Source organism: Lemur catta, chromosome 23 (genome assembly GCF_020740605.2).
Source record: "Lemur catta isolate mLemCat1 chromosome 23, mLemCat1.pri, whole genome shotgun sequence".
In the NCBI taxonomy this organism is placed as follows: Eukaryota; Metazoa; Chordata; class Mammalia; order Primates; family Lemuridae; genus Lemur; species Lemur catta.
In genome coordinates, this window is record NC_059150.1 from 19,561,386 (window position 1) to 19,582,902 (window position 21,517).

At 41.9% G+C, this 21,517-nt stretch overlaps 1 protein-coding gene across 5 annotated transcripts in view; it reads left to right on the top strand.

The window, feature by feature from the left end:
- The window catches only part of RGL1 (ral guanine nucleotide dissociation stimulator like 1), a 150,166-nt gene that overhangs the window by 78,715 nt on the left and 49,934 nt on the right, over window positions 1-21,517 (top strand). For all 5 annotated transcript variants that reach the window (XM_045536386.1, XM_045536390.1, XM_045536385.1 and 2 more), the window contains one exon: window positions 14,682-14,759. In XM_045536386.1, coding sequence (XP_045392342.1) covers window positions 14,682-14,759 — 78 coding nt within the window. The remainder of the gene's footprint in view (window positions 1-14,681; window positions 14,760-21,517) is intronic.

Here is a 21,517-nt window from a genome sequence, read left to right on the forward strand (position 1 = left end):
AAGTTGTTTAAGATTCTTTTTTTGTGATGTCATTAAAATTTTTTATGTAGACATGTCTATCAGTCTTCAGAAATGCCTTTAATAATCAAGTTCTATTCCAGTGTAAGTAAGGTTACTAATAACAGTGGGCTTTTCCTCAAAGTAATTTTCCTGTAGATGTATATAGAGTGAATTTATTTGGACCAATGGTTACTCATATGTTCATATTCAGGAATATTCACAAAATGTCTATTCTTTATCATGCATTGATCTGGTTATGATAGGATCTTAGATAGGAAGTTCTGTAGGTTTTTGCATAGGAGCAGTTCACAAAATATTAAGCCTGGAGTATAAATTTGGACTGGTGAGTCATTTCTTTCATAGATTGCTTATATTATAGCTCATACCTATAAGTAGAAATTGAAAAATTTTACGAATTTTCTCTTTTTGGCAATTCATGTTTCAAAAAGATACAGACCGCTAATTGTTGGCAAGCAGTATGAGGAAATAACTCAAAACATAAAAAACATAAAAAACTCTACAAGTTTACTTTGGAATTGGCAACCTCTTCTATTTATGGGCTGACTCCATTGATCACAGGCCACAGCTGTCTGTGGTCGGCAAAGGAGTGCACGTAAATTCCAGCTGTTCATCCTAAATAGTGGACACACACACAGGAACTAGAGTGTTTAGTCTGTGACTCATGTTCATCCAGCTTTTATTTGATGATTTTGAAAAATCTTCTCTTTGTTCTCCTATCATAGTGGATAGATATTTTTGAATTGTTAAAATACTAACTTGATTATTAAAAAATACAATCAACATGAATTCAAATTGCATTTAATTCAAACTATCATTTAAGGTATAACTGAATGAAGAGTTAAGATTTATTTTGTACCATTTGATACAATGAATTTAATCTCCTAGTCTGATCCTTTTTTGCTTCTGAAATGAGCGGAATCAAGCACTGAATGCCTATAAAATACCCAGCATTCTGCAGGACACCATGCAGATGGAACTCAGAAATACAAGACTTAGTTCTTGCCTTGAGACAGTTTATAGGTGTATTTACTGTGAAGCTGCTGGTACTTAACTTCCAGGGCCCCTCACTTGAAGTACCCTCTACATAATTTTATATTCATAATTTTGTAATCTTCTTCTTCAGGAGGATCCCTCAAATCACATATGTTCTCACATTACATATCCATAAAACCTAGAGCCACTCACTATGAGTACTTACTGTTTTACTGCAAAAGATAAGGCTTGCATTTATGAAACAAGTAGATAACCACTTACGATGGTATAAAATAAAGTTCTAACATGTTCTGTAGACAAAACAGGGTATAAGAAATGCAGAGAAATAAATCCCCTTTATTTTGCTTCCTCTGCAGAAATTTGGATTTTTCCGTTTACGTACCAATCTCAACATGGATATTTCTTCATGTGCCATTTCCTGCTCGCACTGATATCTTGTGGCCAGGCTTCAGTCTTGATTGAATTTAACCAAAAAGCACATTCTATAAAACACTGAGTTCTTAAATTGGTTGTTGGGACTTTTAATGTCTATAATCAAGAGGAAGCAATTACATTGTACAAACTTGCCTATTCTGAAGATAAACAATGAAATATTATTTTCTTGTCAGTAAATTGTGGTAAACTTGTTTCTGGGTCCCTGATACAATTTTTTAAATTATTTCTTTTGGTGTCTTGATAGTAGATGACTTATCTTTTGTGAAATTAACACTGAGTTTTCACAGCATGTGCTAATCATATAACAAGCAGTCAAGAATGGATTGAAGGCAGATGCTACAGTATTTATTTCCCACCAGAGAAAAGCTTATTTGAAGTCAAGCTTTGATTTCCCTTCAGACTTCCAATCATGTGGCTTTTCTTGTATGGAACTGTTTGCTTTCCGGGATTTCTTTTTTTATCCTTTTATAGCTTTTTCATTCTCTTAATATGAGCCTTCTTCATGATTGACCAATAGACAGTGGTTTGAAGGCATGTTTGGCTAATCCCATGTATTTGTTTAATCCTTCCCTTGGCGTGATCAGCATTTCACAAGGACTCCTGTTTCCTGTGCTTCTCACCATGGCTCAGAGTGAATTCTAGACCACACTGGCTTCCTATTAGCCCAAGAGAAAGTTCTTGAATTGTGGGTTAGCTGTTTGTGTTGAGGTTTTGAGATTTTATTTTCTCTAACTTCAAACATACACTCCACTTAAAATCTATTCTTCCTACCATATCATTTAAAAAAGTAATGGGCTGAATTAGATACCACTGAAAATGCCCGGCTTCAAATGTAGAGAGAAACCTCCTTCAGCCAGTGATCCTTACTAAGAACCATGAAATGTTTATATAAGTGTCGAGACTTTTCTTCAGACAGCTGTCACAGTAGCTACCTTTTGGGCTATTTCTGGAACATTCTCCCTTTCTCTGATACACGTCTCTGATCTCAGAAGCAAGCAGAATGCCAGCAACAGGCAGAGCAGGGGTGCACGGGGTCTCCGGAAACCTTTGCCAAGCCACCAACCACACTCAGGCCACAGCGTGGAAAGCACTGAGCAATGGTCTGAATCGCTCCCTTCCTTTCAAGAGAATTCTCCCAGTGGAGGACTTTTGGGGAGGATAAAGGTTAAAGCCATTTGTAAACATTCTTCTTTAAGATAATCTGACTTAAATTTGCTTGTTTATGTCACAGACACTAGTTCAGCAGGTCTTCGAACTGACTTCTTGCCCTGCATTTTCACACACTTCGTCTCATTTAGTTTACTTGTTGTTACCCCCGTGTTTATGGAGGGGAATCGTGTGGCTTAGAGACATTCAGTCAGTTAGTGGCAGAGCTGGAATTAAAAGCTTCCCCTTTCTGCCTCAGAAGCTTTTCCCAAGTATCACAGTATTACCGCCTTTGATTTGTTAATTTTAGAAGGAAGGGCTTACATCCTTTTTGCTACTCCCTCACTGATTTCCCACAGACAATGCAATTCGTGGGGGCCCCTCCCTGCACACCCTTGTGGGCAGTTCTCTTGACCACCAGTGCTCTGGTTCACTCCTCTACTCAAACAGAGTCTATCGGCTGTTTAATGTGTGCGGTGGACGGCACAAGGTACAGTGTGAGTGTTACAGGGGACACACCTGCCGTAGCCCCTGCCCTCTTCTTGCCTAAAGCCTAGTGAGAGAGAGTCACACTAAGCAAAACGGCATACAAATAAATTTATGTAAAGTTACTATGACCGTTGGGAGATAAGAGCTAGGTTCTATGACAGACGATAAGAGAGGATTTTAGGGGGAGGGGACTCAAGACTGAACGTTGGCCGGTGATCTTAGGTGATCACTTAGATAGATCATGGGCCATAAAGGTCCCCGTTGCGTCTGGACCGTTTCTGTGCATTTGATGGGCTCAGGCCAAATCCCTGACCTTGACGAGCTACTTCTGGAAGACGGCTCTTGCTGGAGGGTGGGGGATAGCAAATGAGAAAGCACAGTGGATTTAAGCAAATATGTCACCACTGTGGGAACAGTCACCCTAAATCCACACTTTATGTAACCTGAAGTGGCAACGCTTTCATATCTAAAACATGATGTTCCAGTAATCAGCAAGCATGGGACTGTCCTTGTTAGTGAAGCCAGTTCCTCCACAGCCCAGAGAGGAGGTGATCAGTTATAAAGCTGGAAAATTTTATTTCTAAGGATTTTGTCTTAAGTACCAAATATGCTTCTCTTTCCTTCAGAGTTTCAGGGTACTTCATGGGAAAAGCGATTTTTTCTGTCTTTCTTTTAGCCACGAGATTCAGGTGTGAGGCACATAGTCTAATGGTTAAGAACACGTGCTTAGGAGTCAGGAAACTTGAATTTGATCCTAGTTTTGCCCTCCTTACTTGCTCTGCAGCATGGAGCAAGTTAATTTATCTTATTAGCATCAGTTTCATCATCTATAAAATGAGAATAAAAATAGCTCCTAATTTAGAGGGTTATTATGAGGTTTAAACTTAATAATATAGGTAAAGTTCTTAGCATAGTGGCTGGAAAATGTTAAGTGTTTAAGAGGTTACCATTTTTATTGCCCTGTTGTTTTCTTTCTTCATGGCATTTAACATTATTTGAAATTACCTTATTTATTTTGCTTATTTCTTGCCAATCTTCCCTGCTCAGAGAACACGTGTGTCTTACTCATGGCTCTACACTTGGAGAGGAATGGCGCCTGCAGTAGGTGCTTAGGAACTATTTACCTAACAAATAAATAATGGTTATTGTTATTCATGCCTATTACAAAGCAGGTGCTTTGAAAGGTATGGCAGTGTATATTACCTAGCCTCTACTTACGTTTAGTGGGAGAGACAAATAAAGCTATAGACTTGTACCATCACTGTCAAGGCAGTGAGGACTGAATGTGCATTTTTAATAAAAACTTTCCCCCCCTGGGAGCTGTGAGGTGGTAACAGCAAACCTTCCATAAAAAGCCCATAATACAAATCCATTCAGTTCTCAAATAATTCTTAGCATGAGAAGCTGCGTAATTGTTTTTGAGATGCATGCAATATGTTCCAAATTACTTTTTGTTAAACCTCACTTAAAATAATTTAAGTTTTTTATTTAGTGCTAGAATTACACTAAGCACTTGCCAAATATTCCTCGATTCATGCTGGCATGCAGTGCTCATGAGGTTCCCTTACTTCCTTTTCTTTCCCTAGGAGGCAGGATCCCTAATGTCTTCCTTCTGCTCTTCCGGGTCTGAGGAAAGGAGCTTATCAGTGCTGAGAGCTCTAGAAAGCAGAGCCTGGAAACCGAGCCCAGTGAAGGGTCTCACGGCATCTCACACTGGGGACCATAAGTCACCTCCAGGTGCTGGTCTTTTACAGCATGAACAGATTAAATCTTGTTACTGTTAAACTCTTATATGATTTTTTCCATACTTTTGTTTGTTCTAAGAGTTTATTAACGTTTAACTTCTATCACTGATGTGGGAAAGTTTTTCAGAATAATGCCATAGCATTCTCTTCATAATTTTAGTAACTCCCCTCCCCAGCTTTCCACAGGGCAAAATGGAAACGAGTGGGTCACCCCTTAAATCCTTTGTCCCACTGTGCATGGAAAAGGTGTGATTTATTCCTCAGTGGCTCCAGGAGGCTCATCCCATTTGCTTAGTAGGAAGGCAAAAGCTTTCAGGAAATCTTAACATTGCTCTGTTTCCTCTCCAGCTTAACATACAGACTTACGTGCTGCATGTCCTGACTAGGTTGAGAATTTCTTAGTATATGAAGGCCATTTATTAAGATTTTTGTTATAGCAGATGAGTTTACACGGATTTTCTCTAGGTAGGCAAAAAAAAAACCAAACCAAAAAAACTCTTGGATGGTGTATATATTAATGGTTTTTAAAAAGGGCAGATTGCTGAAAGATAAACTGGACTCAGTTCTTATTTCCTGTGGCTACGAGGAAGGTGAAACTATTGGCTGGTATAAGAGAAAAGAAGATTGTAACAAGGGCTACAAGAATCTTTGAGTATCGAAATGTTTATAACATAGAAAGGACATTGGAAACTTTTGTAGGTCACGTCCTTCATGAAGGTCTCGTGCTGTTGTTTGTTCACGCTTTATCAGGTAAAGAAAAACAGTTTAGTTCAGCAAACAATAGAAGATGTAACATTTATAATAATTTACATATCCAAAGATGTCCACATCCTAACCTCCAGAACCTATGATTGTGTTAGGTTATAGGTTAGATGGCAAAGGGGAATTAGGTTGATTACAGATGGAATTAAGGTTGACAATCAGCTGACTTTAAAATAAGATTATCTTGGATTCTCTGGGTGGGCCCAGTGTAATCACAAAGGTCCTTAAATGTGAAAGATGGAGGCAGAAGACAGTCGAGAAAGAGACGTGAAGATGGAAACAAGATCAGATAGATGCTCTCTGTGTTGCTGGCTTTGAAGATGGAGGAAGGGGATGGGACCTCGAGCTAAGGAATGCAGGCAGCTTCTCCAAGCTAGAAGAGGCAATTTATTCTTTTTATTTATTTTTATTTTTTATTTTGGTCAAAACATAGCTATGTGCTTTATTTGGAAACTAGTGCAGAAGAGCAGCTTCATTCCATTTCATACAACTTCTCTGGTTTTATAGTAGTGATTCTTTAAAACAATGGATCTACTTGAATTTTGAAGCTTAGGTGGCAGATTTCTGGATATGGTCAAGAAGTTGTAGGAGCAAGTTAATGAAGTTTAGTAAGCTAGTTACTCTTCCATGTTCACAATGCAGTCATTCACTACATCATGACATTTTGGTCAATGATGGCAGAAGAGGCAATTTAAATGGATTCTTTCTTAGAGCCTCTAGGAAGGAACACAGCCCCGGCCAATACCTTGATCTTAGCCCATTGAGACCTGGGTTGGACCTTGGAGTTACGGAACTATGAAATAATTAATCTGTGTTCTTCTAAGCCACTACCTTTGTGGTAATTTGTTGCAGCTGCAACAGATAAGAAACAAGGAAATCTTGTCAGGGAGATTGACTCCACAAATCTAGTGCTCATGGGTTTAAAGATGTTGAAGGTCAGATGTTCACCTTCATCTTTTTTTCTGCTCGGGCTGTTGTGCCGTGTTCAGTTGTGGTCACATACGCAGCTCCAAGAAGTATGGCTGGAAACAAAGGACAGGGCTCAGCCTCGATGTGACAGGCATTATTATTACCATTTTCTCTCTGTAACTGTGCCAATTGCTTTGGGTTCACTAGAAAAGTTTAATCTGGTACTGTTTTAGAATTACATCCAACCATAATTACATGAGGGGAAAGGGAAATAAGTTCTCTTCCCTCCTGGGCTGGTTGTCTTTGGGAAATCTTTACTTATTTTTGCCAGTGGACCCAACTCTCAGCCGGTAGCCCTATGGGACTTCTCGTGCCATCACGTGGTGACTGCAGAACCCTAGCTTTATGGGACGGCAGTGATGGTTCTGGTAAAGCAGACATTACAGGGATGCTGTCAGAGGCTTTGCCTCAGATCATAACCAGGCTCGCTTTCTTTTCTTGAAATGGGATTTGAAAGACCTAAGAGATAAAAATGTTACCACGAAGTAGCTCTCTTTTTATTTCACTTGGCAAAGGGAGGCAGGACATGCAGTTATCCTTTTTTTTTTTGAAAAGAATACTGAATTGCCCAGCAGGTTGAAAAAAAGTGTGCTTATGTTTGGAAACTACAAAACAAAACTGACAAGAAACTGAAAGGCAACGTGTGTGTATTCTGCATGGTGACCGGAGACAGTTTTAAATTCAGCTTTGGTAATCTGAAGCAGCAGTTTTGACTGTTTTTCAGCAATTGGTGGGAAGGGTTGATCACAAACCCCTTTAAGAATCTACAGAGAATTACAGACTCTCTTAGTAGGAAAAAAAAACACATCACAAAATTTTGCATACAATTTAGGGGATTCCCAGACTTCTGTGTAAGTTCATCCAGGGACTCTGGGTCACAACTCCCCCAGGCAAAGAGTTCTTAGCATAGGTGACAGGGGACACATGAGTGGCCATTGTGAGTCAGAACAGGGCACTGCTCTTAGCTTATATTATCATTGCAGCAAAAATCTTAAGTACAGTTCTGAAAAGTAACTTAATTAAAGTAATTTAATGGTTCATTAAAGTAAATTTAATGGTCTAAAAAAAGTATCTCAATCTCTAAAAGATGAAGGTGCTGGCTGCTTTTGAGTTAGTTGTGTTTTCCTTATCACTTTTCTCTTATTTGACTTTTTGTTTTACATTTATTTTTTGTGAACTTAGCCCTTGAGAATGACATCAGGCCCCTAGTCCTGGGAAACACAATTCCTTTGCTTTGTCCTCTGCTAAAGTTGGCAGTAGGCACCACTTTAGGCAAATTGATGCTATGCTGAGTTTTTGTAAGCACAGGAGAGAAAACTCGTCCTGAAAATGATGGGATACCATGATTGTGTTTGGTTTTAGACAGCATGTTTCGTAAGATTCTTGAAGAGCTCTGCAACAACAATGTTTTGTGGTTGGGGAAAACCGAGCCACAGGCTTGAACAGATTTGTTAATAATGTATTCATTCATCTTCAACCTGAGAAAAATCTAGACTCATTAACAGAGTCTGTGGTTGTCACAGTGCTGCCTGCTTCCTACCCCCGTCCTGACCTGGTCCTTGTGTTGTTCTTCGTGTAGCCCCAGCCACTGTAGCATGCTGACCAACAAGCCACACTTGCGGTTGGTTGTTAAGAATTGTTATGAGCTAGACGTGGAAGGAGGGGATGCTGATGGCCCACCAAATTCTGAGTGCAGAAAACCGGCCAGACAGAGAAAAGAAACGGATGACAGGAACTTGGAATGGAAGTAGCGAGGGTGGGAGAGCCAACATACTTAAATAACTTGAAATTCGGGTGAGAAACAAGAGACGACTTTTTGTATTCTTTCCCTTGGATGAACGTCTATGTAGTTTTGTCCTTTTTATGATCCCCTCTTTAGACAGTTGTAGATTGAGGCTGGGAATGAAGGTGTTACTCTTGAGAAAAATTTTATAGCGTTTTGTTTAACTGTCAAGTGCAGCAGAAACACTAGGTACTTTTTGCTTAGCTGTCAGGGACTACTGTGGGGACATTGTGGGCAGGGTGGGGGGGCCCTTCATGGCAAAGGCCTGGAGGGGAGGAGGGCAGCTCTTTTTGGGTCTTCTGTCTTTTTCTAACCGTGGGAAAACTTTGCCTAGACAACTAGACCTCACGGGTGCAAAGCACAGTACAGGGTTCTCTGCTCTGTCTCACTGGCCCCTTCCTTTCCTGTAAGAGAATAAGAAGTTTTTGCCTGGTGGTCTTTGACCTTAGTCTTCCCCTTGAATAACCAGCTTCACAGAGGGAACAAGGCCTTTCCAAGGCAGGCTTGGTGGCCGTGACCGGTCCTCGGGTCAGGCGTGGGTGGAGAGGTGCCTGCGGGGGAGGATGGCATTCAGAGTGGTTACAGGCAACCGTCTCGCTGGTCGGTGGGATGCGGTCCAAAGTCTTCACCAGGGCTTTGCGTGGCGTTCCAGACATCTGCAGGCCACCTCGCCCGTGTCATTCTCCCGAGTCAAGGTCAGCTTCTGAACATTTTTTTCATACCTGACCTGTGTTCCTGTGGGCCAGTTAAAGAAAAACGCCTAAGATGTTCCGTAGCTGGGGTTCATCAGAACAGCAAAGACTCCCAGAGGTCCTTGAGTCAGCAGCTTCATGTGCGGTCTCTCTTTCCTTTACTTCCTCCTTTCTGTTCTTTCACCATCCCCGATAAGTGTCTCCTTCCCTTCTCTTCCCTCCCCAGCTTTTCTTGTGTTCATGGTGGTAGAGGTGGTTTTCATTAATGGTGGTATTCATTAATTTATTCAGCAGACGTCTGTTGAGTGTCTGCCATGTGCAGGCTCTATTCCAGGCTCAGTGGAAGTAGCAGTAACCAAGATAAAAGGGGAAAGCCAGAGTCCTTGCCACAGGCTACCTGGCCCTCACGATCTGTCCCTGTCACCTCCATGCGTCATCTCCTGCTCTCCCTTGCTCACTCAGCTGGGCTCCTCACTGGAGCTGGATGGGTCTTAAAAACATCATCCTGCCACTGTTTTAAGACCTTTGCAACGGCTCTTCCTGCTACATGGAAGGCTCCCTCCCTAGAGGTCTGCATGGCCCGTGCCTCAGCTTCTGGAGGGTTTTACGTAGCTGTCACGTTCACAGCGGCCCTCCCCTGCAAACCCCATATGACATAGCAACCTCTGACCCTCCATTGGGCCTGGTCACCCTGACCTGTTTCATTGTTCTCCATTGCACTTTCACTATCTGACTTAATACATATTAACTAACTATTAGATTATTGTCGTCTTTCTCCCCCCACCACTACAATGTATACTCCATGAAAACAGGGACTTTGGTTCGTTTGTGGCTGTACCCTCAATGTCTAGAATAGTACCTGGACATAGTCCTTAATAAATAATCCTCATTGAATGAGGGGCTAATTGAGGAAAAAAATGAATGACTGACTGAATGAATGAATGAAAGGCTCAAGGTTTGTCACCTCAAAGAGTTACAGTGTGATGGAGGAAGACAGAAAATAAAGATGTAAACAAGACAGCCAGAGCTTGGGTGGTAAGGTGGTGACCCAGAGGCTGGTCCCTGAAGTCTGTCGAGGCTCAAATCCTGCCCCGATTATTCATTGTGTCTTTGAGGACATATGACTTAAGCTTTCTGGGCCTCCTTTTTCTCATGTGTAAAATGGGAATAAGAATACCACCCTATAGGATTATTGTGAGAATTAAGTAAAATAATCCAGTGCTTGGCATGTGGTAAGTTCTCAATAATTATTAACTGCTGTCATTATGGAATCATTTGCCAGAACCAAGTAGAGCCTGGCAAGTTCTTCAGGGTTACCCCCACCCTGGGCTGGCATTATTAAGACTTTTCTGTTGGGGAGTAAAGGTTAGGAAGCCCCCCCCCACCACCACCAACTTTATCTAAGGATTTCTTTGAGTCACAAATATACCTTGTCCTTCCCTTCAAACACATATTAAGCATTTCATCCTCCCAGACAGACTCCAAAGAATACAGACATCCCCTCTGGAAATAACCATTTCCTGTTTAAATATTAGCAGCCAGTTAAACACTGTATTGGTTTTTTTTTCTTTTTCTTTTTGGGAATTTTTAGGCTGCAGTAAATAATTGCTTAAGGCTGTACTTTAGGAGACATTTGTGAGTCTTTCTTTTGCCTTGTGATAACAGAGAAAAACCATGTCAAAGTCATTCTGACAATTTGTATTTCAATTTAAGTTTTATGAGTTACTGTTTAAAGAAGGGCAGTTGCTCATTGGTAAGCCTCCTTAAGAGGTTGGAGCTTTGATCTTAAATCCTAGGGAGGCTTTACAGAAATTGGAGGCGACATTGTTGACAGGTTTGTCTGTAGTTATTCTACTGCCATTAATTAAACGCACACATACATACCCTTTGTTTACTCCCCTGGAATAAGTGAATTGAACTTGACTTTGATTTTTGATGGGAAGTTATGAGAGGGTCTAGGGCAAACATCAAAGAAACATTCTTAATCTAGTAAAACTGACTCTCAGGTGACCTAGCCTGAACATTAGAGAGTTCTTGATTCCAACGCTAGTCTACTTTCTTTTCTGTGAAGCATTAATTCTCCTTAATGATGAGAAAGGTGCAGGGAGAAAGATCATCCCTTCCCTAGTCCATTAAGTTCCAAAGGGTTACAGGATCTTTCATTTTATCTCACTTCTAAAAGACTCCTTTATAACAGTGTATACACATGTTTTTCTTTTTGCATTTTCATGCCGTTTATACCTTCAAGATGTTGGGTTTAACATCTTAAAAACTGTCTTTTTCATTTTAATTTTGGATTTTTGGAATTATCACAGCTATCTTGAAGCTTTTTTGTGCCCCTAAGCCCCTAGAAATGAAGGCACAGACAGGTTTGCCACTTGTAAAAGCATAAAGCCAGAGGGTGCCTTTGCAGAAGCAAATCTGAGCCTGGTATTAATAGTTGGGAGGTCCATTGTCACGTCTTCTCTGGACACCCACAGGAGCACTCTTTGCTCGCTGCAAATAGCCATCACGTGCCTGTTGGGTGTCAGGCACCGTTCCAAGCTCTAAAGAATAGTGAGCAAAAGAGACAAAAATCCTGCTCCCATGGAGTTTATATTCTAATGGACAATTAACATAGTAACTAAATTAATTCTGCAGTGTATTAGAAATTTAAAAGAAAAACTATAGAGAAAAATATAGCAGGGAAGGGGATGATGTTAGAGTTGGTTTGGATTTTAAATAGGTGGTCAGGGAAGGCCTCACTGATAAAGTGACATTTGAGCAAAGACCTAAGGAGCTGAGGGAATGGCACAGGTGTGGGAAGAGGCAGCAACAAGCACAGATTCTGAGGCAGGAGGATGCCCAGCATGCGGGCGGAGCAGTGAGGAGGCCGGTGAGGCTGGAAGGGAGTAAGCACCTGGAGATGGGGCAGAGGTCTCGTTAGATCGTTTAGGGCCTTGTGACCTAAGACTTTGGCCTTTTCTCGGGGTGAGATGAGAGTCATGGGAGGGTTATTTTTTCTTTTTCTTTGCTTTCTTTCTTTTCTTTTTTAGAATTGGGGGTCTTGCTATGCATTGCCCAGGCTGGACTCAAACTCCTGAGTTCAAACGATCCTCCTGCCTCAGCCTCCTGAGTAGCTGGGACTACAGGTGTGCACAACCATGCCCAGCTTTTCATGGGGGGTTTTGAACAGAGCGGTGACATGATCTGATTTATACTGAACAGAATTGCTATGGCTGCTGGACGGAAGCCAGGAGACTAGTTGGGTTGATGTTGCATTGGTTCTAGGCCAAAGATGGTGGTAGTTTGAGCCAGGGTCGAAGCAATGGAGTGATGAGAAGTGTGTGGATTCAGGATATGTTGTAAAGGAAGACCCAAAAGGATTTCCAGTGGACTGAGTGGAAAACAATCAGGAATGTCTGCAAGGTTTGAGCCTGAGCAACTGGACCCTGTGCTCTGCCACACGTGCCTTATTATTGATGGCTCTTACTGGTCTCCAAATTATTATTGAACAGGCACTTAGGTCCTGGCTGTGAACCTGTAGACACTCTGGTAGCCAGGAAAAATACCCACGTGGTCTTCTGAGCCATTGCAGGTGGTACCAGCTTAATTAGTGAGAGAGAACTTTGCTCACCAGCGTAAGTTGCTTAGTCGTTCTTAACCCCATCTGATTGCACGTCGGGGTGTCACATTCCGGGAGAGAAACTGTGACAGATTTCAGTGCCATCCAAATCTGTACTTTGTCTCTGAGTCTGAAAAACGTAGGAAAAGAGGAGAGTATGAGAAACTAAAGCTAAAGAATAGAAAGATCTGGAAACTTTTAGTGCAAACGTCTCTGAAAAGAAAACTATCAGGAGCAGTCAAACGTGCACCTTTCCCTTGTAAGAATGTTCCCCTTTTATTTCCACCTCTCATAGCTTCTGGTCAGAAGATAAAAGATGTGATAGATCCAGAATAACCAGAGACAGAATTAACGGGCTAACATGGAATGGGACAAGAATAAAGATTAAGTCTCACATTCAGACATTAAGGGACGGCAGGAGAAGAGTCTCTAGATCTCCCTGGGTAGGTGGAAGGTGCAGTGGCCGTCCCCCAGCTCTGCTCCTGGCTGCACCACAACAATCTTTCCTACTTAAAGAAACCACAAAGCCTGTTGCGAGAGAACACGAGGACACAGTTCACTATGATGGTGGCCAAAGATAGAGCGAAAACATCCCTCTCTGTTTATTTACTAGGAATCTCCTTTCCCATCCCTGCCTTGCTCACATGGGGTTGAGTAAATCTTAATCTGCCTGAGGTCTTATCTCAGGAGGTGCAAAGGGTAGCCCTGGAAGCCCTCAAAACAGCAGGTGCAGGACGGAATGAAGAGGAACAGGGAGGGTGGAGACCAGTGGAAAATGTCTTTGGGAGGCCAAGAAATCCATAAGGCTGATGAGTTTAGAGAAAGGAGCAGGTGGGGGGGGGCTGTGCCTGAGGGCGCAGACTGGAACCTGCCGGGACGAGTGATGGGGGACAGATGGACTGGCATTCGCCCAAACCAGATGGTGGGCTTTTCTTTTTAAAAAGATCTGTAAATCCTAGGAACAAGGAGCCATAAGGATACTAGGGCCTTTAATCCCATTAGTAGAAGACAAAAGTGTGCTCTTTAAAAATGTAAACTCACCAGTTACAGAGTTTCTGTTATCCAAACTCGGGGACAGACAGCGAGCTTGTGAAACTCCGAGGAATCTCTGGATACTGATGGCAGGAGAAGCTGCGGAAGTAGTCTAGGCGTTATAAATTAATGTCAAGTCTCTTCCTTAAGAATTTAAAGTGAAAATACAAAATGTACATTCCGAAACAAACAAAACATGATATATTGGTGTGAAGTAGGCTTGCTCACACGTGGCGTGGGAAGAACAGGTTAACATCGTAATTAGGGACCAACTGATTATTGAACACATTTTGAATTTGTAACGAGAGAACTTTTAAAATTTAAGTACCTATTGCTTTCCAAAAATTTGTACCCCCACGCCCCCTTCCCCAGTTGCCGTGTCCAGAGCAGCCCGGCCTCGGCATGGCCACGGCTGCTCTCCTGGTGCCGAGGCACAAGGACTCTGCTCTGCTGTCCTTGTCTCTGTCACAGCCTTCATCTGAGTGTTGGAGTTAGCACCCACTCCTTCCACGGCAGGACTTACCTTCAAGGAGACCAGACTGTTAAGTGCGGCCATCATTTTCGTGCTGCCGAGTGGCACGAGTGTGGCAGCTGTGCCCGCAGAGCCACGTCGCCCTTGAACAGGCATAGCAGGGGCGCAGGGCAGGGGCAGCTGTGCCACGGAGCCCTTGCGGGGTCTGCCTTCTTTGTACCGTGCAATAGCTGATCCTCCTGCTGGGAGGAAAAACCGAATGCCATCCAAAACAATTCAGAGAAATGTTAAATATTAAGAGACAGCTTTGAGTAGTGTGATTCATTGTTGAATTCCTTTTCTGTTTAGCATATGTACATACACCCGTTAAGTAACTGTCAATGATAATACCGCATCAATTTTCGATGCTATGTCATAAGTATTTCTTTCCTCAATTCCTCCTGAGAAGTCTAACTGTTACTTTGTAGTTGAAGTCCAATGGGGTTGCCTTCCGACACCACTGACTTTCTGCTCGCTTGCTTTGTTTTTCTCCCTGAAGGTTTGGAAACCTGACGAGCCCAAGCTGTGAAGAAGACGGAAGCCAGAGTTCATCAGAGTCCAAGACGGTGATCCGGAAGTAAGTGTGTCGTTTCTTGGCATTACACGCTCGCAGTCAAGACAATATCTTAAAAGAATGTAGTTCAGTAGGGGTTTTATTCCTTTGAAATGCCACCATGACTTTTTTTCCATAATGCGTACGGAGACGCACGTTGTGATTCTCTAACAATATTCGTCCATTCATCGGGTAAACATGCATGGAGCATCACTGTGCGCCAGGCCCTGTGCTAAGGGACACCAAACAAACAAGTCCTGGCTCCGTATGAAGGTCCCGTTTTAACAGAAAAGGGCAAAGAAGACACACAGAAAAGGTGAGGAAGAGCGAGGCAGGGAGACGTCTGGAGTCGGGGTGTAAACTTGGGCATCCTTAGTTTACCCAAGGTATTTCCAGCTGTAGGACAGGCCGGGGGCCTCTTGGGGACTGAGCGTAGGTAGAGGAGAGAAGGTCCAAAGACGGAGCCTGGTGGCTCCAGTGTCCGGAGTTGGGGAGGTAGAGGGGCTGGCGCACGAGACTGGAACACAGCAGCTTCTGGGAAGGGTGCGGGAGGAGAGGGAAAAAGAAGTTGTGTCCCAGAAGACATGCCAAGATAGGATTTCAGCGAGGGGTGACCACCTCTGTCAGTGACGCCCCTAGATCAGGGGAGAGGAGTCCAGGAAGTGACTCCCACTTTGCAGCACTGGTGACCTTGACAAGTGCAGTTTTGGTGGCTGGAGGTGTGCGTCAAACAGAAAGAAGGGGACAAAGGGGGGACAGTGAGTCTTTTCAGAGGAGGAGTTTTGCTGTAAAGGGAATAGTGAAATGAGATGGAGGGTGGGTTTTTTTTGTTGTTGCTGTATGTGTGTTTTTTTAAAGGCGGAAGACATTGTATGCTGATGAGAATGTTCTAGGAGACAGTGAGGAAACATCCGGGATGCAGGGGTGGGGGCCACCATCGGGGGCTGTTCTTGAGTAGACAGGATGTCCCCCCAGCTGCCTGAAACCACTGGTGTTAAATATTCATTTTGGGGCCAAAAGTCTAGCGGGTAATCCTGTGGAATTTTTAATTCCTTTAGAGGATTTACAGATGGACTCCTTTCTTTAGGAGCCAGGGGTGTGGAAGTTATAAAACTGAGTATCTTTTTAAGCCCTGAGTTGGGTTCATGAAGTTTTACAGTTTTACTGGGTGGATCATAATAACTTTCCAGAAAACCAGACATACCAGTGTAGATATTTGAATGCCAAGTGCTAGGTATGGTGGGAGGAAGAATTACTTTGTTTCTAGAAGGGCTTGGGGAAGGCCTCTTGGAAGAGGTAACATTTGAGCTGTGCCTTGAGGCTTGGTGAAGATTTTGGTGGTAGAGCTGCCCAGGCATAGGTGACAGTGGGACCGAATCAGGGAAATGCAGTGTCCGTGGAATTTGAGGGAACATACGGAATTGGTGTGGCTGCTTCACAGTAGAGCTGGAGCTGGATTGTAGTTCTGTCGTGGGAGGCTTTACTAGCTTGCGAGAGAGTTTGGGCTTTCCCTGGCAAGCAGTGAGCAGTCGGTCATAGCAAGTTTTTGCAGGAGGGAAACAACATAATCAGATGGGTGATATTTTGCAATGGTGTGGACTCAGAGCCTTCATATTCAAAGTGTGACCCTGGACCCACAGCATCGGCATTACCTGCGAGCTTGTTAGAAATGCAGAATCTCAGGCCCACCCGGATCAAATGGATTAGAATCTGCATTTTATCAAGATCCTAAGTGATTCCTAAGTACTTTCGAGTTTGAGAATCACAGGATTAGAAGTTTTTAAAAGTTTTGTTTTTCTGTGAAAACTCATTAAAATTATGATTCTTTAAAATGAGAGCCTTTTTGAAAATAATGGGTATTTTTGAGAATGTACAAGAGATACTTTAAGAATTGAGTGGCCAGCTTGTCAAGTGTAACTTAGACTTGTGACCAGATTCAGAAATAGTCATGTTATTATCCACATATTTTAGAATTAAATCAAAACCAGAGATACCATTCAATTAGCCACATGGACATTCTAAGGAAAGTAAAAGTCTGAAAAATATCCAGAGATATTCTGTTTCCCAGAGGGTGTTTTGAGATGAAACAAGTTTTGGGGAAGCAGTAGTTAAAAAAATTGTACCCTGAATGTGAAGAGTCATGTTCATTATTTTAAAGGCCCATTCAAATTCATTGTATGCCAGGAACACTAATGTGGGTGAAACTCCAGGCTAAGCTGTTTTAAAGGGTTTTAGAGTCTTAAACATGTGAGGCCTTAACAAAGAGCTTCACACAGAACTCCCTGAGGGGTACATCATCTGGGGACAATGGTCTTTTCCCGAAGCCTCACAATGACTTGGTGGAAAGTTCTTGACCCTTTTCTCAAACTGAGTTGGCTTTTTAAAAAATTATGCCTGATGAAAATATGCCACTTTATCTTATAATGGGTTTCTCTGTGCGACAAACTCTGGAATGTTAAAATCCCTTGTCACTGGTGACCTCTTTCTTCCTTCCACTTCCCTTTCTTCTGTCTTTCTCACTGTTTTTTTCCCCCACTTCTCCTTTTATTGTTTTTCATCTCAATTTACTATTACCTTTTTTCTCTCTCTTTTTCCGAAGTTGTCCTTCTCCTGATCATTTCTGTGCCAGGACAGGGTCACTCCTTTGTCTTTTTGAGAGGAAATCAGGAAGCACCTTCTCCCATCCATGTGTGTAACGTATTGCAAATTCCTTGGTCACCCCAGACCTCTGGCATCTGACTTCCGGCAGTGATTGAGGGCTTCCTGGTGGCTGAGAGATGTGTAGGAGGTTTGGCTGTCGGGCAGTGATTCTCAGTGGGGCACTTTTGTCCCCCCGAGGTCATTTGGCAATGTCCGCAGACATTTTGGTTGTCTGAGCTTGGTGGGGGGATACTACTGGCATCTGGTGGGTAAGAGGCCAAGAATGCTGTAGAACATCCTGGAATGCACAAGACAGCTCCCTGCCCTGCAACAAAGAATGATCTCACTGTAAATGTCAATAGTGCCTAGATAAGAAACCCTGCTACCATATAGTGTTGAGCTTGTAGTTCTCAAGTGAAAACTGTCTTTGTTTATGAATACCTAATATATATAAAAATAGGGGCATACTTATTTGAAGATTTATTTATTTTCCATCTTATGATTAGGTGAATCAAGTGCTGAGGTGGTCCAGAACCAGCCACATGGGAAGGGGAAGGCCCGGATAAGGAGCTGGAGAACTCAGTCACTTCACCTCTCTTAGTGTCAGTTTCTTCACCTAAAACATTGGTGCTTAGACTATATGCTCTCTGAGGTCATTTCAAGTTCAGTGATATCTAAGATAAAATTTATTTAGCTTTTGCTTTATCTTTTAAAAAATGCAAATGAGTATCAGAAACAGGAACAGAGCTATGCTCCAAATATTATATTGAACTTTTGAGAGGTACTTTTGACCACTTTTCTCTGTTGGAAAGACCAGTTTTGATAAAACAAGAAAAAAATAGACAGACTTCGACTGGTTATTATTAGTCGTGACATCACAACTGCTCACTGGGGTCCGTGAAGAGCTGACCTACAGCATTGTCTTGCTGGGATAAGGCGGCCGGGAGTGGCAAAGTGCCCATTGCTTTCCTTTGCTATGAATCTGTTCTCTTGTGATTTCAGGTGGGAAACCCACAGCAGGAATCCAATGACGATCTAAGAAGTAAACATCCTGTTTTAGGGCCGTTGCCTTCAGTTTTGCAGTCCGTGGTAGAGGTGGGGGTGGGGACAAGGAAGCATTATCGGGTTTAACCATGAACAGAAAATGCTCAAATATTTGGTTTTTCAGTTTTTGCTGTAAAGTGTAGAGCAACCCTGCATTTTACACGGGCTCCCGAGTACCAAGTTAACGGTCTTTCCTGCATCTCTATAATAAATACGGATCTAAACCTTTCAGAGGGCAAAAAAAGAAGGAAAATGTGGAAATACAGATGAAGCATTCAAGATGAAAGATTGGTCTGTGGTGTCTTGGACCACAACTGATGAGTGTTTTTCATGCATTTATAAAAGCATCAGATTGAGCAGTGACTCCCACATGCAGAGTACAGTACTTGTAATTCGAGTCCCGAGTATGCCTGGCTCAGGCTTTGTACGATATTGGGACCCTCTGCAGTTATCTGGCTAAAACAAGGATGTTCTCTGTTGCAAAGAAGTTGACTTTCAAAGCTTCTAGATGTTGGAATCTTTGCTACACGTTGATTTCTGATGTTAGGGTCAGACTGATGTATGTAACAAGATGTGCCTTGTTTATTTATAGGATCCCTAAACTGGGCCACTATTTAGGAATCAGGAAACTCACTTCCTATTACAGAAGAAAACACTTCTGCCCACATTCATTCCACCTGTGCCCTTTCCTCCTTCCTGCTGTCATTTTTACATGATAAAATGAATAATAAAAATTGAACCAGATAGAAAAAGGACACTTCCCAGAGGGTGGATTTATTACAATCATTGAATTCAGAAGTGAAGATGATGTAAAGAAGGAATATTAACCTATATAGAGCTTTTACACCATGAATCTGCATTCTCTGAAATGTATATGAGATTATAATATATCTCTCTCTATATATATACATATATACACACACACACACACACACACACACATAACTATTTAAAGAGGTTTAAAACTCCTCAGGAAACTATGCTTTATTTCTTTCCTTTAATGACTTACTATAATGATGAAATAGCTTCTGTTTCCTTTTCTTTAATTGAATCTCATCACTTTCCTTCTGGAATGCCAAGTTTTGCTTTCTCAAACTCTCTACCGTAGTTGAAATAATTGTTTTCATTTTCACACATTCAGATGATATGAATTTCATTCTTGTAATCTTTTCCCAGAAGTTGTGAATAGTGACACTATATTTCAGTCAGAGGTAAAGGGTCATGTGAATAGTTGTAATCTAATACACTGGACCCACTTTAAAGAATAAGGAGGAGAGTTAAAGAAAGTTGGCTGTGATTCTTTAATGAATGAGACACTTTTCAGTGGAAAGCGTTAAATAGTCTCTCCAGAGAGTTTGTAATCAATATTCATTCCAGCAAATTGAAATACTCTAAGAATGCAAGCCTGAGCAAGAGTGAGACCCTGTCTCAAAAAAAAATAAAAAATAAAAAATAAGAAAAAGAATGCAATTGAAATTAATCTGAGTGATTGTAACAAAAATAAGAAAAAGGGGTAAAGAACAGAGCAAAACCAAGATTTAAAACCCCAAATTTAGAAGAATCAAAGGTTATAATGCAAAAGGAATATTTATTAAAAGTAAAACCAAAACTTTGCATTTAAGCGATGTGGGTAGAAAGCTCCCAAGCAGAAATTGATGTTCTAATAATTGAGGAAGAGTAAAATAACATCAGTAATCAGTGATTCAAAAAGAAGAAAATTCAGTCATACGAGTATGTCCCAGGCTTTTCTGCATGTTAGAGAGAGAGGAGAAACAGACGTCATAAGCAGACTCCCTGTTGCTTGACTGACCCCGCAGCCTTGTAGATGATGGAGATGATGACACCTCACCACCGCGGTGGCCTACAGTTTGTGCTGTGCTTACTTCGTGCAAGGCCTTATCATCCCAAATATGCTGAGCTATTGTCCCTACTTTATAGGTGCATAAATTGAAAGCTTCAGAGAAGTTATTTACTTTGACTAAGATCAAGCAGCTGGTTAAGTGACAGGTCTGGTATTTGAACTCAGGTCCAGCTAACTCCAAACCCTGGGCTTCCCACCCATCGCTTTTGCTCTCAGCCCTGTCATTTAAAACAGAGCATTGAGCTCTCTGGTGCTCTCGATCCCCCATATTTACCTATATCTGTATCATGGTAATAAGACCACAGGAGTATAAGAAGAGCTAGGCGATAGTGTCACTGTGGTGACTAATGTTTTAGATTGTTATTATCTTGAGATCTTTTAATTTGGCATGATTTCCTTTAATCTATGCTGTTTTGCCTGGCTATTGCTTTATAATAGAATGAACACACTGAGCAAGGTCCCCAAACAGCTGTTAGAAATGTGGAAGTTAGATTTGCTTCCTGGGGAAGGAGGTCTGTTGAAGGATGAGAGGAAAGAAGACCAAATTATTCAGGCCCATCAAATGAGAACCTGCTTCCTGTTCTTGGTGCCTTGCAGCATCTGTCATTACCAACGGAAACGCCATTCTAATGGTGACAACTATAGAAGGCCTCAGCATTTTTTTCAATAGAGGCCTATTTATAACATGAAAACTCCCTTCTTGGACTGTGGGGAATTGGAGAATGAATTATTGAGGTCTCTGAAAGATAATTTTAGTGAGTGGAATGCTCTTTTCTAATAATAGCTAGCATTTATCGACCACTTAGTAGGAATAGTCCCTGTGTTAAGTACTGTCTATACTTATTATATTCTCATAATGACTCTATATTATTATTCCCATTTTACAGATGAGGAACCTGGGACACAGAGAGGTTAAGGAACATGGGACACAGTGAATAAGTAAAAGAGCTGGGATTTAAGCCAGGCCTTAACCTCTATGCTGTGTGGCCTCTATTTCTTTTCCACTGATAGAAATGAAAATATTTCTCCTACAGACTTAGGTTGGGAATGAAAGATAGGTGTGTAAGTAACCTTGACTCTGGGTAGTTAGTTTCAGGCTCATCTCATCCTACTCTTCGCCTTCTGCTTGTGTTTACTCTGTATTTCTGTGTGTCTTCCTGTCACAATCTTTTTCTTCCTCCTCCTTGCCTTGGAGCTTTCTCTCCTCTTTCACAGCCTCGTGGCCCCTGCCCTGTCC